Source organism: Rhea pennata, chromosome 5, assembly GCF_028389875.1.
Source record: "Rhea pennata isolate bPtePen1 chromosome 5, bPtePen1.pri, whole genome shotgun sequence".
Taxonomy (NCBI): domain Eukaryota; kingdom Metazoa; phylum Chordata; class Aves; order Rheiformes; family Rheidae; genus Rhea; species Rhea pennata.
The window spans coordinates 20,556,186-20,569,055 of record NC_084667.1 but is presented as its reverse complement, the minus strand read 5'-3'; the positions used below and the strand labels follow the sequence as shown (position 1 = coordinate 20,569,055).

Sequence of the window (12,870 nt, the reverse complement as noted above, 5' to 3'; positions counted from 1 at the left end):
ATCTGACAACTTCTGATAGATGGTGCTTTTTTACACATGATGAGACTGAGTTGGAAGTGTGCTTACTATGACCCCTCTGTCCAAGACAGGTATTTATCAATTTAGCATGTTTTGTTGATAGTTGTAGGCCCATGAATTCCAGAAAAAGAAAATATTTAAAGATTAGTTAAGTATGAATTAGGTGCTTTGGGTTTCTATTCTGAGTGTATATTTTTTCAGAAGTATCACTTTCTACACTGTGTCCTGTAGGTTTGAGTCTTAATGTTTGTCACACTAGGTAATTGGATCAATGGGGTGGATGACTTGTTCAGTATGTCTGAAACCCAGACTGAAGAACTAGACATTAGTCCTTGGGAAAGTTTGGGTCACTTTGCTGCTACTCGGTTATAGTTGAGTGGGGAGAATAGGCTTAATTTCTGTAATACATAGCAGAAATAGCTACTAAGTTTCTAAAAACCCTATCTGCAACATATGCTTTTGAATGCCAAAAATAAGGGCTGTTGTACTCCTCTCCAGGTGATCAGAGCACTTTGTATTAACACAAAGCTGTAAGGTATTGCTTATCACTTTCACCAAAAAGCACAGTATTCATTCCTCATGTAAAACAGTTTACTGTTTTCAGAGTGAAAGTCTGCTTTGCAAATCTAGTTTAAGGCAGTTGGTGGAAACTGGTAGACTTAAAATTAGGCCCTTCAGGAGGCTCTGCAGGGAGCAGCCTCTAGCACAAGGAAAGGAGTGAATGATCTAGATAGTGCTGTCTTCCTTCTAGGACTTCTGCAATTCCATGTTTCATTTTGCGTATGTATATTTTAGCCTCTTGTCATCTTCTAGCAAGCTAAGTTTTATTATACCAAACCCTTTTTACTCTGTCAGAAAGCTTAAAATCCACAATAGACTTTGATAATCACTTATGTTTTCAGGTGAAGAAAGTTATTAATACTGGTTAGTAGTTCTTCATAGAAAAAGGAAATTCAGTTGATCCAGTTTTCACTATAGATTCTTTTAAAAATCTATGAATGTGAAAAATACTAAATTTAAGAAATGGTGCAGCTAACATAAGCATGTTTGCTATGTAACTCTTAAGCATGTGCAACACTTCCACTGTTCACTCAGGCTGTACTACTATGTATATCTTAGGCAATGGTTTGACTGATTTAACTGTATCTCTTCCCTGCAAGTTACACTTTGGAGAACACTGAAAATTAAGCCTTTGAATGCCAGTCCTTTAACTACAAGAGAAACCATTTCTAGGGATGCCAAGTCCAGGTGAAGCTGTTGGGGACCTAACAAATAATGCTGAATAGCAAAGAAGCTTTTTTAAATTTTATTTTTCATTTTACCTTATATGGAGTGGCTGACTTAAATGTCTTTAAAATGATTTGAGAGTATAGGTATGAGACGTTTTAAGTACGTCATTCTTAAGTAATTCTGCATTGCATTCTGTGATTTACTCTGATAATCTGAAAAAAAAACCTGAAAAATTTTGTTTGTTACTATTAATTCTAACAATGGGAAGCAGGGAATTTAGTCTTTCACTTGCAAAAAACACTTAAAAATTCTGGCTTATATTTGTATACATATTTTCACAATCAAAAAATAATGATGCTAAAGGAAATTAAAGGTCAGAGAAAGTGTTGGAAATCATTATTTCTAATCCATGTGTCCTCCCTAAAATGACTTAATATAACTAAAAAGCTTTCTTCATGCTACGTAATATCTGGTAGCAGCAATGAAGGTAAAGTTTTGGAATGGCAGCTGAAAATAAAGGCAAGGAAACCAGAGAAGAGGAATTCAAACTCGTGGTACTCTCTATTACATAAAATAATCTTGTGTTGATCAGCTGAAATAATGCTGATGTTTGAAAACATTGTGATTTGACTGTTCATGGCTTCCTGCCCCCCCAGCTGCTTGCATGTGCAGCTGTTTTTATGGGTTGCTTGATTTTGTATTTTTAGTTAGCTTTGTAATTAGAACAAGTTTAATCTAGGAAAGCTTACAATATTGAGCATATTTGGGTGAATGGGTTTATTGATTGATTCTTCTGATACATGATGTATATACACACACTCATGTATGTGTGTATTCTGAAAGTTAAAGCTCTTTAACAGAATACTAACACTTCAAATGAGCTCTGGCATTTTTTTTCTGTACTAGTCTTACATGATTAATTTTTGAACTACTCACTATTTTTGTAAACTGTATATATATAAAGTTATGAGCAGCTGGTGTAGTACATGCAACATTGCTAGGAAATTCCTTGTGTGTAATAGTATGAAATGAAACCTGAGCTGTTCTGTAGTGCTTGACCAAGTGTATACATGCACACATGCTTTTAGAAATTTTATGTTAATATAAGAAATTCTGTTAAATTGTAGACAGGCATGCAATCATTATGCTAGGCTGAAACTGATCCACTCTGACACTCCTACATGGAGCCCTGTAGCAACAAAAAATGAGCACCAACTGAACTTTCTATCAGCTACAACTTACTTCAATTTTTGTTTATTCCTTAGGTCACCAGTACTCTGCTTCAGTGTCTTATTCAGATGTCTGCAACTTAGGTGTCCTAACAAAAAAACCAACAAACCTGTTGCCGTGTATGTACTCCCCTTCTGAGTACTCGCTTTCTCCTGCACAGGGTCTCTGTTGCTTGGCATCCCTCAGAGGTTCAGCACTGACGCTCCCTTACTTCTGTCCTACTTTCTGGACCCCTGGTGTCTTGTTTCTGCTTTCACAGGAATGAAAAGCAGCACCCAGGCATTCAGGAAAAGGACTGATAGAGCTAAAAATCTAGCCTCTTCTCAAAGGCCAACCTTTTAGGCGTGTGGCTTTTCTCTCTGTGGACGTGGTAATTGAAGTGTAAGCAAAACACATGTGGTGAGAGATTCCAGAGGCTTTGCTCTGGATGAGCTTTTCTCTATCTGTTCCGCTGCTTGTGCCATTCTGATATGATTCCTGAAGAATGTTACAAGTTCTTCAAGGTTTCTGCTCTTATTTTCAGACAGGTGTCAGTACAGCTCTCTAGTACTTCTTTATCTTGCTGTGACTGACTTTTGTATCTCATTTTACGTATCTTTCTGAATATCTTGGACTTTGATTAGCTTGGATCCTTAATTAACAGTCAGTCTCTATTGTGCTGTAAGGGAAAGCTAATTTCTTGTACTCTTAGCTCTTTACAAAGTGATCAGAAAAGCTGGTTCTTGTAATGCCCAGCTGATTATACCCACCTAAGATACCTCTATATGGATGAATAACATGAGTGTAGTAACAATCTGCCATCAGCGTTATACTTGTCATCCATCATACCAGTCTTTGGTGCTTCTGGAAAATGAATTCTGTGGATACAAGTCATTCAATGTACTACTTCTCTAACCTCTTAAAGTCCCAAATTGGGCATATTTCCAAAATGGATGGCTCTTCTTTTTTAATAAAAAAAGAAAGTTTGCAGAGCTATTTGCAACCACCATTTATTATTAAATTCTTCATAACTGTCCTGTAGATTCAGTGATACTATACTCAAAAGCAGGAGTTTTTCAGGTTTTGCTTTTATCTCTCCAGCTTCTTCCAGTTTATTTTAAGTTTAGAAATCATATTACAATTTCTAGAGCCTGGATACTGGGCTAGAGTGAGTCTTTCCACTGCAGTGCTGTTGAAAAGATGAGGTCTTTATTTGTGGATGTAGTTAGATCCTTACGTTTACTTAACCAAATGTTCCCTTCCGCTGTGTTGAAGGTGGGAAAGCTATATTTCTTCTACTTCTGTCACTGCTTGTGGTGACAGTATTCCCATCAGGCTCTGAATGTAAATGGATGAATTGCTTCAGTTCTAGTTAGTGTTCTTAATGTACTTTTCCTGAGCTTGCACCATTCCCAATGGCCACTTACATGGTGGATCTCATGATCGATCCTCAACCTCTTTGCTGTGAAGCTGAGTGGATTTGTTTCAACATACTCAGTAAAAATTCAAGCTGTTCTAGCTGACTACTTTGACAGTGCAAGTACTAACCTTATTTTGTTCAGAGTAGTTGTCTTTCAGTTTCTCTGGAAGCAAGTTTTTTTGTTTGTTTTTATTTTTTGTTTTTTTTTGGGGGGGGGGGTGGGGATAGATCCCCATTAAGACTGATGTTGGACATTTCTGTCCAGTGAACTATGCTGCTTCTCTTGACCAGCAGCCTGGTCATCTTGAATTTGCATCTACCTATACCAGGCTTCTCCTCTGAGAGTGGGAGGAAACCACCTTTTGTGTATGAAAACTTAATTTCCTCAGCATTTAGCATGTTAATCAAGACTTCAGTTCAGGGCTGTTGATACTTTGAATACTTGAAAGTTTCTATTAAAAAAAATCTGAAAATGTTTAGTTTTATCCACTTTCCTATTCTCCTGTAGTCTTCATTAGGATGTAGCTCACTGTAGTTTCTACCTTTATTATTATAACTTGATGCATCTTGGGGCTCCAGGTATGTGGCACCATTTTGTGCCTGAGTGTCTTTCAGTAGCAAAGGTTGCCCTAGGTTGCTTGATCACTTAGATTAGTGTTTCACTTGCATAGCAAGAGACTGGGTCAGTTTTCTGAAAGTTGGCCTCTGTCTGGCCTCTGGATTTAATTAAACATGGATGTAGCTTTTCTTTCATCTAGTAAGGTTGCAACTAGCCATTTTATAGATGAGAAATTTGGTATTTTTTTTTGTCTGTTCACCTGTTGCTCAAGATGCTATTGGTGTGCTTTCTGCTGCTGAGTTATCCTTTCTCTACCCTTCTATGTTTAGCTCTCTGCTACCTCATTCCTGCGAGCTTCGTTTCATTTCTGCCTGCTTGCCATGGCTCATGGTTGTCAGTGCCATCAGTCTGTCTTCCTTAAGTAGTGTTCTGCAGGGTGCTACCTGGGAACTAATTTCATATTGCATCCAGACATACCCTTTCCATCATAGAATAAACTGGGGATTGTCTCTGGGCCTTTTAGACTGAAATCTACTCTAACAGTCTTCATTTTTGTAGTTACTAGGCCTTTGTAAGAAAACAGTAATGTTGCATCTGTGTAAGAATAGATATTTTTCTATGAACTTAGTGTATAAATGATGACATAATGTATAAATGCATGAGTATCCTTTTAATGAACATCCTGAACTTGCCACTTTACTTTCTGATTTTAGATTATTAGGCAGTCTCTAATCACTTTTGTTTGCTAGAACTTCCATAGACTTCAGGCAGAATAAAAATTAGAAACATGATTTTAGGAAGACTGTTGGTATCTGGACACAGCATAATGCATCATTTTTTTTTAAAGAGTAAGCATTTGAATTGTTTATCGTAGTGGGGATGCCTTAGAAGGAAATGGGAGACGGATGTGGCTCTTGTTTTTGCTATCTCCTTTCCATTTTCCCTAAGCTTATGAAATTTGTTAGGTGTGAGATTTTTAAAAGCAGAAAGGGGCAGATTCAACTTGAAAAATCTAGAAGATGTCGCCAGGAATCCTGACATAGGGAATTGGTACACCAATTTGAAATTGGGTCACCTCTGCTTGTGGCAAGTTCAAAAGCAAAATGAAACTGGCAGCTATGGAGTGTTGTGGGTGCTGGAAGTTTGAAGAGGTCTGAAGTGATTATACAAACCATAAGAAGGATCTATTGAAGGCCATCGGATAGACACCTTTAGCTCAGGAAGTTTCTGAGTTACAAACGATTGGAGCTTGGGATAATAATTAAGGAGATATTGCTATGCACTTCCCTTATTCTTTTATACTCTCTCTCAGTATCTGCCACAGAAAACCGAATATTTGCTAAGATAAACCTTTGGACTGACCTAGAGTGACTGCTTAAGTATCTCTGTTTATTTTGAGTAGCGGTACCTTAATGTTAGTCACTATAAGGAGTCCTCTTACTGAGGATACCTAATGTAGTGTTTTCTTTGAGTGATTATCCATAAAAATGTTTGTATTTCTGCTGTATATATGAAGAGGTTGTGGTTAGAAAGCACTTTTTTGGCAGTCCTTCTCATCCTATATTGTGTAGGAATGCACAGAATGGAACATGCCTCTGGAGGCCAGTTCTTTGCCACTTGTGCAAAAGTAGCACTTTCTCTCATATTCTACTTTTGTCTGGGTACTGGCCTGAGTGATGCCTCTGGTGCAGTCTGACTGTGTTCTTGGGTTACTATTTGCATCTTCTAAAGAATATATCTCAGTACCTTCTACAGAAGTTTGTTTTACCTTTTTGTCTTGTACAACATCTTTATCATCCTCTGATCCAAATAAGATGCTTGCTTTGCCTGAGGAAGATGCACATGTCCAAGAAGTACTTTCCATAAGTCCTTTGCCTAGAGTGTGCTGTCCTGCCAGTTTCCTATCTAGGAGTATCTATCTGATGAACCTTTCAGATCAGTTTTGGGCTTTGATACCAAGTGAGAAAAGACTTGTTGTGATCCAGAAGAGGATCATCTTACCTTTGGACCTTCAGGGCTCTGCTTGTTTCAAATCTCACTTGTTTTAGTGTTCTTGTCTCTAATGTTCTTCTCTGGTGGCTTGTTGTGCCTTGGCTCCTAGTTTAGGACCCTTAGGCTCAATGTATAAAGTCTGAGATATGCCAGTTCCGTTAGTATAAGGCTTTAAATTGTTAGGAATGCAAGTAACATTTTTGGCTGGTGTGCGAATTTGGCTGTTTGAAGGTCCATCTTGATATCTGCTGAAGAGATCAGCCCAACAAGCCTAATCTGGTATTTAATATCTCAGTGATGAGAGCTGGGCCCTCTCCTTGTTGCTGGCCTGCTCTGTGGAATCGCTGTACTGTAGTCACCTCTGCAATTACCTTGTTCTCAGAGCCCTTCAGCTGGTTGATGCGTTCTTTGAAATGTAGGAGTAGTTGCTTCCAAGAATACAGTGGGATTGCCTAATTCTGGAACAGCCCATCATACTTCTAGCAAAACAAGAGGTTGGTTCAGATCACTTGCTCTTTTACAGGCTTCTCTAAAGTCTAAGTGTTATAAATGAAGACAGTGAACGATAGGCATACATAAATGATTCCCAGGAATCATGATATGAGGTAAATTTGTATATCATAATCCTTGATGCATTTCTCATAGGATCTCTCCTCAATATTATCTCTGCTCAGACCCTGCTCCGTCACTATTCTGACTATTAGTTCATTCAGCCTTCTCACAGCTGCGAAGATATCTTGTAAGGGCTTTGTTTGCAGATAACAGCTTATTTCCCAAATGAAAGAGTGTTTAGATGACTTGTGAAGGAAACTGCAGAGGATGATGTTGTCTTTTATTAGACCACCAAGCTCCTGTTGCACTAAGTTGTTCTGTTGCTAAATTACTAGGAATCTTGGTTAAGGTCAGTACGGGCCCTGTAAATTAGTTGGTCAAGTGGAAATTTAACCTAAATTTAATTGTAAGGCCAGTACTGATTTCACTTTTGCTTCTAGAAATGGAACAAAAATAATGACTAATGCGTTGGTGTTTCAGAGTTCAGAAATGTGAAGGAGGCCTGCTGAACTTTTCCCCAACTTTGAGACCTCCTGTGTAGGTCATGAGTGCTGCAGACATGCAGGTAATATGGTGCAATATTCAGCCCCCTGCTAAGAAGCACCAGTTTGTTGGTGCAATTTGAAGTACCAGTTCCAATTACAGATCATCAAATTCACTTGTCAGGAGATATATCATCAAGAATACTGGACACACTGGCAGATAAGAATATCAGTTATTTCAAAGTTTTTAGCTTTTGATGGCAAAAATTGGTTTGATGTATTTCTTCACTGCCTATGGCTCCAGAGTGCATTAAGGTCTTCAGGCTGAAAGCACTAATAAGTTTCAGGTTTTCTATTCTTGCACAGGGCAGAGTATAGTTGCTGCTAGATATACTGGCTTAGGAGAAAGCTTGCCTACTTCTCTATTCTGCTGCATCCCAGAGTCTTTTTGGCAGAGAAAGCAAGGACGTGCACTACTGCTTTCTAGGCTGCTTGAGAGCATCGTGCTCCTTCCTGGGACCAAGGGAGTTCCCTTTCCCATAGTTCGTACAGGGCAGAACACCCCTTGTAACCCCGACTGCTTGTAGAGGCAGGGACTTGGTGCTGTTTGCTTGCATCGTTATTTAACATAGAGCCATTTTATCAGCTATATCTTCTCATCTTTCCCCTGATGATACGGTCATCCCTCCTACTGCAGGCTCTGGAAGAGAGGATGAGCTCTCAGAGTTGTATAATACCTAACTGCTGGCAGAAAACGTGGCAGTAGAGTTTGTTCAGTGCATGGTATCTGCTGGGTGAGAAGATCTTGAGCATTTGAAGCGAGCAGTCGTACAAAGACTGTTTGCTGGCTGTATAGTAGACGATCTTTCTTTTTATATTTTGTCTGTTACACTACCGGCCCTCAGTCCTTAGAGGTGCTACATGTTTTTGTAGGTGTATTTAACTAGTTTAAATGTAGTAGCTCATAGCTGGCTTTCTGAAGGCTCAAAGATGGGTCTTATAGTATAAATGGTGTGAAGACTTCAAATTTTATATATAGAATTAAGTCTTAAGATTTTTCTTCTCTCTTTCTGTATCTTATAATGATTTAGAGAGTCTTAAATAAATTCACAACAATCCTAATGAAAGGTATTGTGTTTAAAGGGGCCAGTGAAAACTGAGCAATTTAGGGGTGGGAGGAATTCTTTGTAAAATTAATTTTCTTAAAAGCATCTGAATATGAGTGGAGGCAGCTGCAGATACTGTGAAACAGTTGCAAACGCCATGTGTGCAGAACTGTTCTACTTGGTGGTTTTTGCCCTCCCAGTTCACTTTTGCATATTTGATATAATGTTGCCTTAAATTCACTGTCCTGTAAGAATTCAAATGTGCATGTTAAATATTAGAACAGCTGTGTTCAAAAATAGAATCTTTCTACTCGCCTCACCACCACCACCCCCATTAAAAAAAAATGTTGAAGTTGATTTTCTTCTGACGCGATCACAAGATCGCTGCTGCAGTAGGGGCTTAACGCTATTTACGTCGTCATTTGACATAGCAACATCTCCCAGGGGATTTTTAAACAATGCAGCTGTTCATGAGAGACGGGGAGGCTGAGGGTGGGGAGAGGGAAAGGAGGAGGAATGGTTTCGTCTGCCGACAGGGATATTAGGGGCGGCGGGGCGGGTGGGGGGGCGCAAGGCAGGCAGCAGGGCGGGGGGGTGAGGAGATTCATGATTCTGCATGAATGGATGGCAGAGCCATGGGAGTCACTACTTCTCCGTGAATGGAAAAGAGCATCATGGGAATCTGGCTGCTTCTCATCTTTTTTTGTGAATGATTCTTTCCCTTTTAAATTGACACTACTTTTATGAATGACCGTGGGGGTAAAATGCTATAAAATCATTCTCGAGATGCATACGGCTTCCTTAAGGAACGCCAAGGTAGCAGTTAGGTGCAATAAAACTCTGAACTACGTCAGGGTTAAGCTACTGCTTTGTTCTTTGGAAGTCTGAGAAGATACTGTACTTAATTAAATGTAATTAACTTAGCTTGATGGAAACAGAATTATTCTTCATGTTGGCTGACTTTTTCATTTCAAAATTTGTTTACCTATATGTATTTTTCCTGGCCTGTTAAGAATGGCAATGACAGTGTATTTGAGTTGTTTTGAAACTATTAAACTTGCAGTTCTCCTATTCCTGCTCATCCATGTATTTTTTTATATACTCAAGATATTTAATATTCAAAATATGGAGAAGTGCTTTGTTCGATCTGCAGCAACTTGTTTGTCGTTTTCCTTAAGTTGGAGAAAGTTCTTGTCAAGTTGTACTTGAACACTTGTATACACATGTGTAACTTGTTTTCTTGCCATCTTCCTGGTCCCTTATGAACAAAATATGCTGAATCACTTGAGAATTTCATGTGTTCTCAACAGAAGTAGCTTAATGTTGCAAATGTTTTGTGTGGTTTCATAAAAAATTTTAAGGATTAATGTTGCATAAATGAAAATGTTACTGCATTATCTACTTAATACCATTTTTAAAAACCATATCAACAGACATATATCCTTAGTGTTTGAAGAGTAATTCAACTATTTCATTTTTTTCCCCTCTAGATGAGAGGTACAAAGTGGAAACAAAAGTTATTGTGGCAGACTTTGGAGACAGAGAAGATATTTACAGTAGAATCAAAGCGGGATTGGAAGGCCTGGAGATTGGTATTTTAGGTTTGTATCAGATTTCTCAGTCTTTCATTCTGAGGTTTTGTCTTGACATGCCAACTAACTTTTTCCCATATTGAAGTTTATTGAAACCAGTTCATGAAAGCTAATAGTTTGCCTGATTAGAATGAAGTCACTGCATGCTGGATATATATATATATGCTATGCTACACAAGGTGGTGCTTGCACGCATGCTTAGGTTCTAGGAGCTGTGATGTCTGGATGTTTTGACATGTTCTGGGCTTGTTACAGGCTCCTTTTTGCTTGTGACTGCATGTGCAATTACCTGACCTAATGTCATAGAACCCGAGCAAGCTCCAAATACTTAATTTCAGCTTAGTGATAGAGCCCTGTGGGAGAGCTGCTAACTTTTAATTATACAGCTGTAGAAGTTTAATCATTAGGATATAGGATCAAGTCACTGACTCCTGCTTCAAAAGTTTTTGGTTTAAATGTGTTCTGTTCAAGTTGGTAAACTTTTTTATTTCGCTATTGGTGACACAGTCAGTCTGAGTAGGGTTTATAGTACTGCAGAAGTATTTTATGGTACTCCTTGAAAAGGCAAGGTGATCTATCTAGTTACTTTATAGAAAGTAGAATTGAAGTAATATAAGAGTTTGTTTAGCACAGGGTAGGTACACTAGACATAGCAGTTGTTTATCTGAGTCTTACTAAGCAGTGGAGTAAAGGCAGTCTCTTACTAGTTTGCAGCTTCTTTCTTTAGAAGCACGTATGGCTATGCATATCCATTATTTCTATAGTTTCTTAATGTAGGGGTGAGAGCCTGTGATGATGAACATAAGGCTTGAGACTTTTTATAAGACTCGTGGTTCAGATGTGTACAGATATGTCCTTTGATCAAGTCCTTGCTCCAGACAACTCATTTTACTGACTGGGACTGGTACTGTTTTTTAAAAAGCATATTTGGAAGAGGAAAAAAGGTATTATAAATGATTAGTGTCCTAAATTCTTGATAATATATATACAGTATGTATCAATAGCTATGTTGCTGTTATGTGGATACTGTTATTGTTATACTATGCCTGCAAATAATGCCCAGGAAGATAGTATGTACTAAAAACTCAATTTGAAAGTAACTTGATTGAACATAAAGCCCAGAATGTTCCTTAATACTTTCTGATAGACTTTGGTACGTGCAACTCATGGCATCCAGTATTTAGTTGCTAAAGAAGTTCAAATCCACCTAAAAGAGTAGTAACTAATTGCATCTCCACAATGTGTTCTGGGTAAAGAATACTAATGACAAAGCTGTGGATGCCTCGTTTTTCTCACTTCTAAAGGAAATAAGTTTCTTTGGAACTTTGAAGTTTAGAATTAATGTTTGTTCTAATCTGTCCTGTCAAAATCAAATCAAAGGTAAGACGCAAAGTTGTCTGTCACATAGTAGTTACTACAGAATAGTGCATTTTGAGAAACTTAAGTGAGGCTAGCAAGCTTTTTACTGTGAGGTGCATGTCTATCCTGAAAGCTGTTTTTATTAAGCTTTGATAAGGCTATAGTGAATGTGCAGAATCATGCAGTTTTCACTTTTGTAGTTTTGTTCAAAGTGGGTACTAGAGCAGTGAATGGGTTTGAAAGTTTGTCTGGACTTACTAGAAGAAAACAAGCATATTCCTCAAACAGAGCCTGGTTCTATCTTTTATTTGCGTGAGCACCTTGTCCAAAAACATGTTAAAAATAGTAACTAAATGTTCTGAAGTTATGTATTCTCTAGCTGAGCTCTTTCACTTTTTGTTTTCTCATAGCCTTTGCCAGTGCAGGCTTACAGATCTCTTTTAATTAGTCAGAATGTTCATTGGTAATTTTAGATATTGCACTTGATAATCAGTGTACCTGAAATGGTGTGTGTCTCCCCTGCTGTAGCCGTGTTACTGGAACTGTTTGTCCATTTTATTTCCTGACACAGGTTATGGCTCCTCTTTAAAGACAGTATACTAATTTTTTTATGGCAATTAATATCATGCTTTAGTGCCTTATTTTAAATTCTGCAGCATTTGTTGCAACCCAGAATACAGCTTTTGCTAATCTGTGTTTTGCAAGTTTACATGAGAAAATATGAGTTGAAATGAGAACACCACCACGCTGGATTGGTACTTGGGTTGCTGTGCATTTTATTCCTTGGGCCTCATCTAGAATGATAGAAAGAATTTTTGGTAGCATAGTTGCTTATGATCTATACTAGTTGTTATTTAACTTTCTTTATGGGCACAGGAGTTTTTGCATATACTGCACAAGACTGAACTCCTGATTAGTTGGATTCTGTGCATCTATATAAATCACTTAGATTGAAATCCTTGTAAACTTCTTATTTGGAAGCTGCTTCTCACCCACATACGAAGGCTAAGAGTTTGCATAATGTTTTGCTGTGTGTTCAAAACAGCGTCTGTCAGTGACTTCGAACATGTGCTAGCTACAGCAATATGTTAAACAGGCAGAGGTGGGAAATCTTTCTCTTGCTGTGCTTATGTTACTGATTCTCAAAAGAAATTTAATATGGACACTATTTTAAATATGGTGTTATCTAAATCTCTCCAGGTAAAATACACTTGTACAGACTGAAAACTCCTCTACAGATGTATATTGTGTTGCAATTCTGAACTGAAAATAAATGTGATCTGTTTTTTTAAAAAAAAAAAAAAAAATTGTTGAAATTGGAAGGGTACGTATCTGACATGCAGTTTCTAGA

General features: G+C 38.0%; 1 protein-coding gene across 1 annotated transcript in view; it reads left to right on the top strand.

Moving 5' to 3' along the window:
* HSD17B12 (hydroxysteroid 17-beta dehydrogenase 12) overlaps positions 1-12,870 on the top strand; it is an 86,604-nt gene that overhangs the window by 42,549 nt on the left and 31,185 nt on the right. Inside the window, 1 exon segment of the mRNA XM_062576396.1 lies at positions 10,059-10,169. Within this exon segment, the coding sequence (XP_062432380.1) occupies positions 10,059-10,169 (111 nt within the window).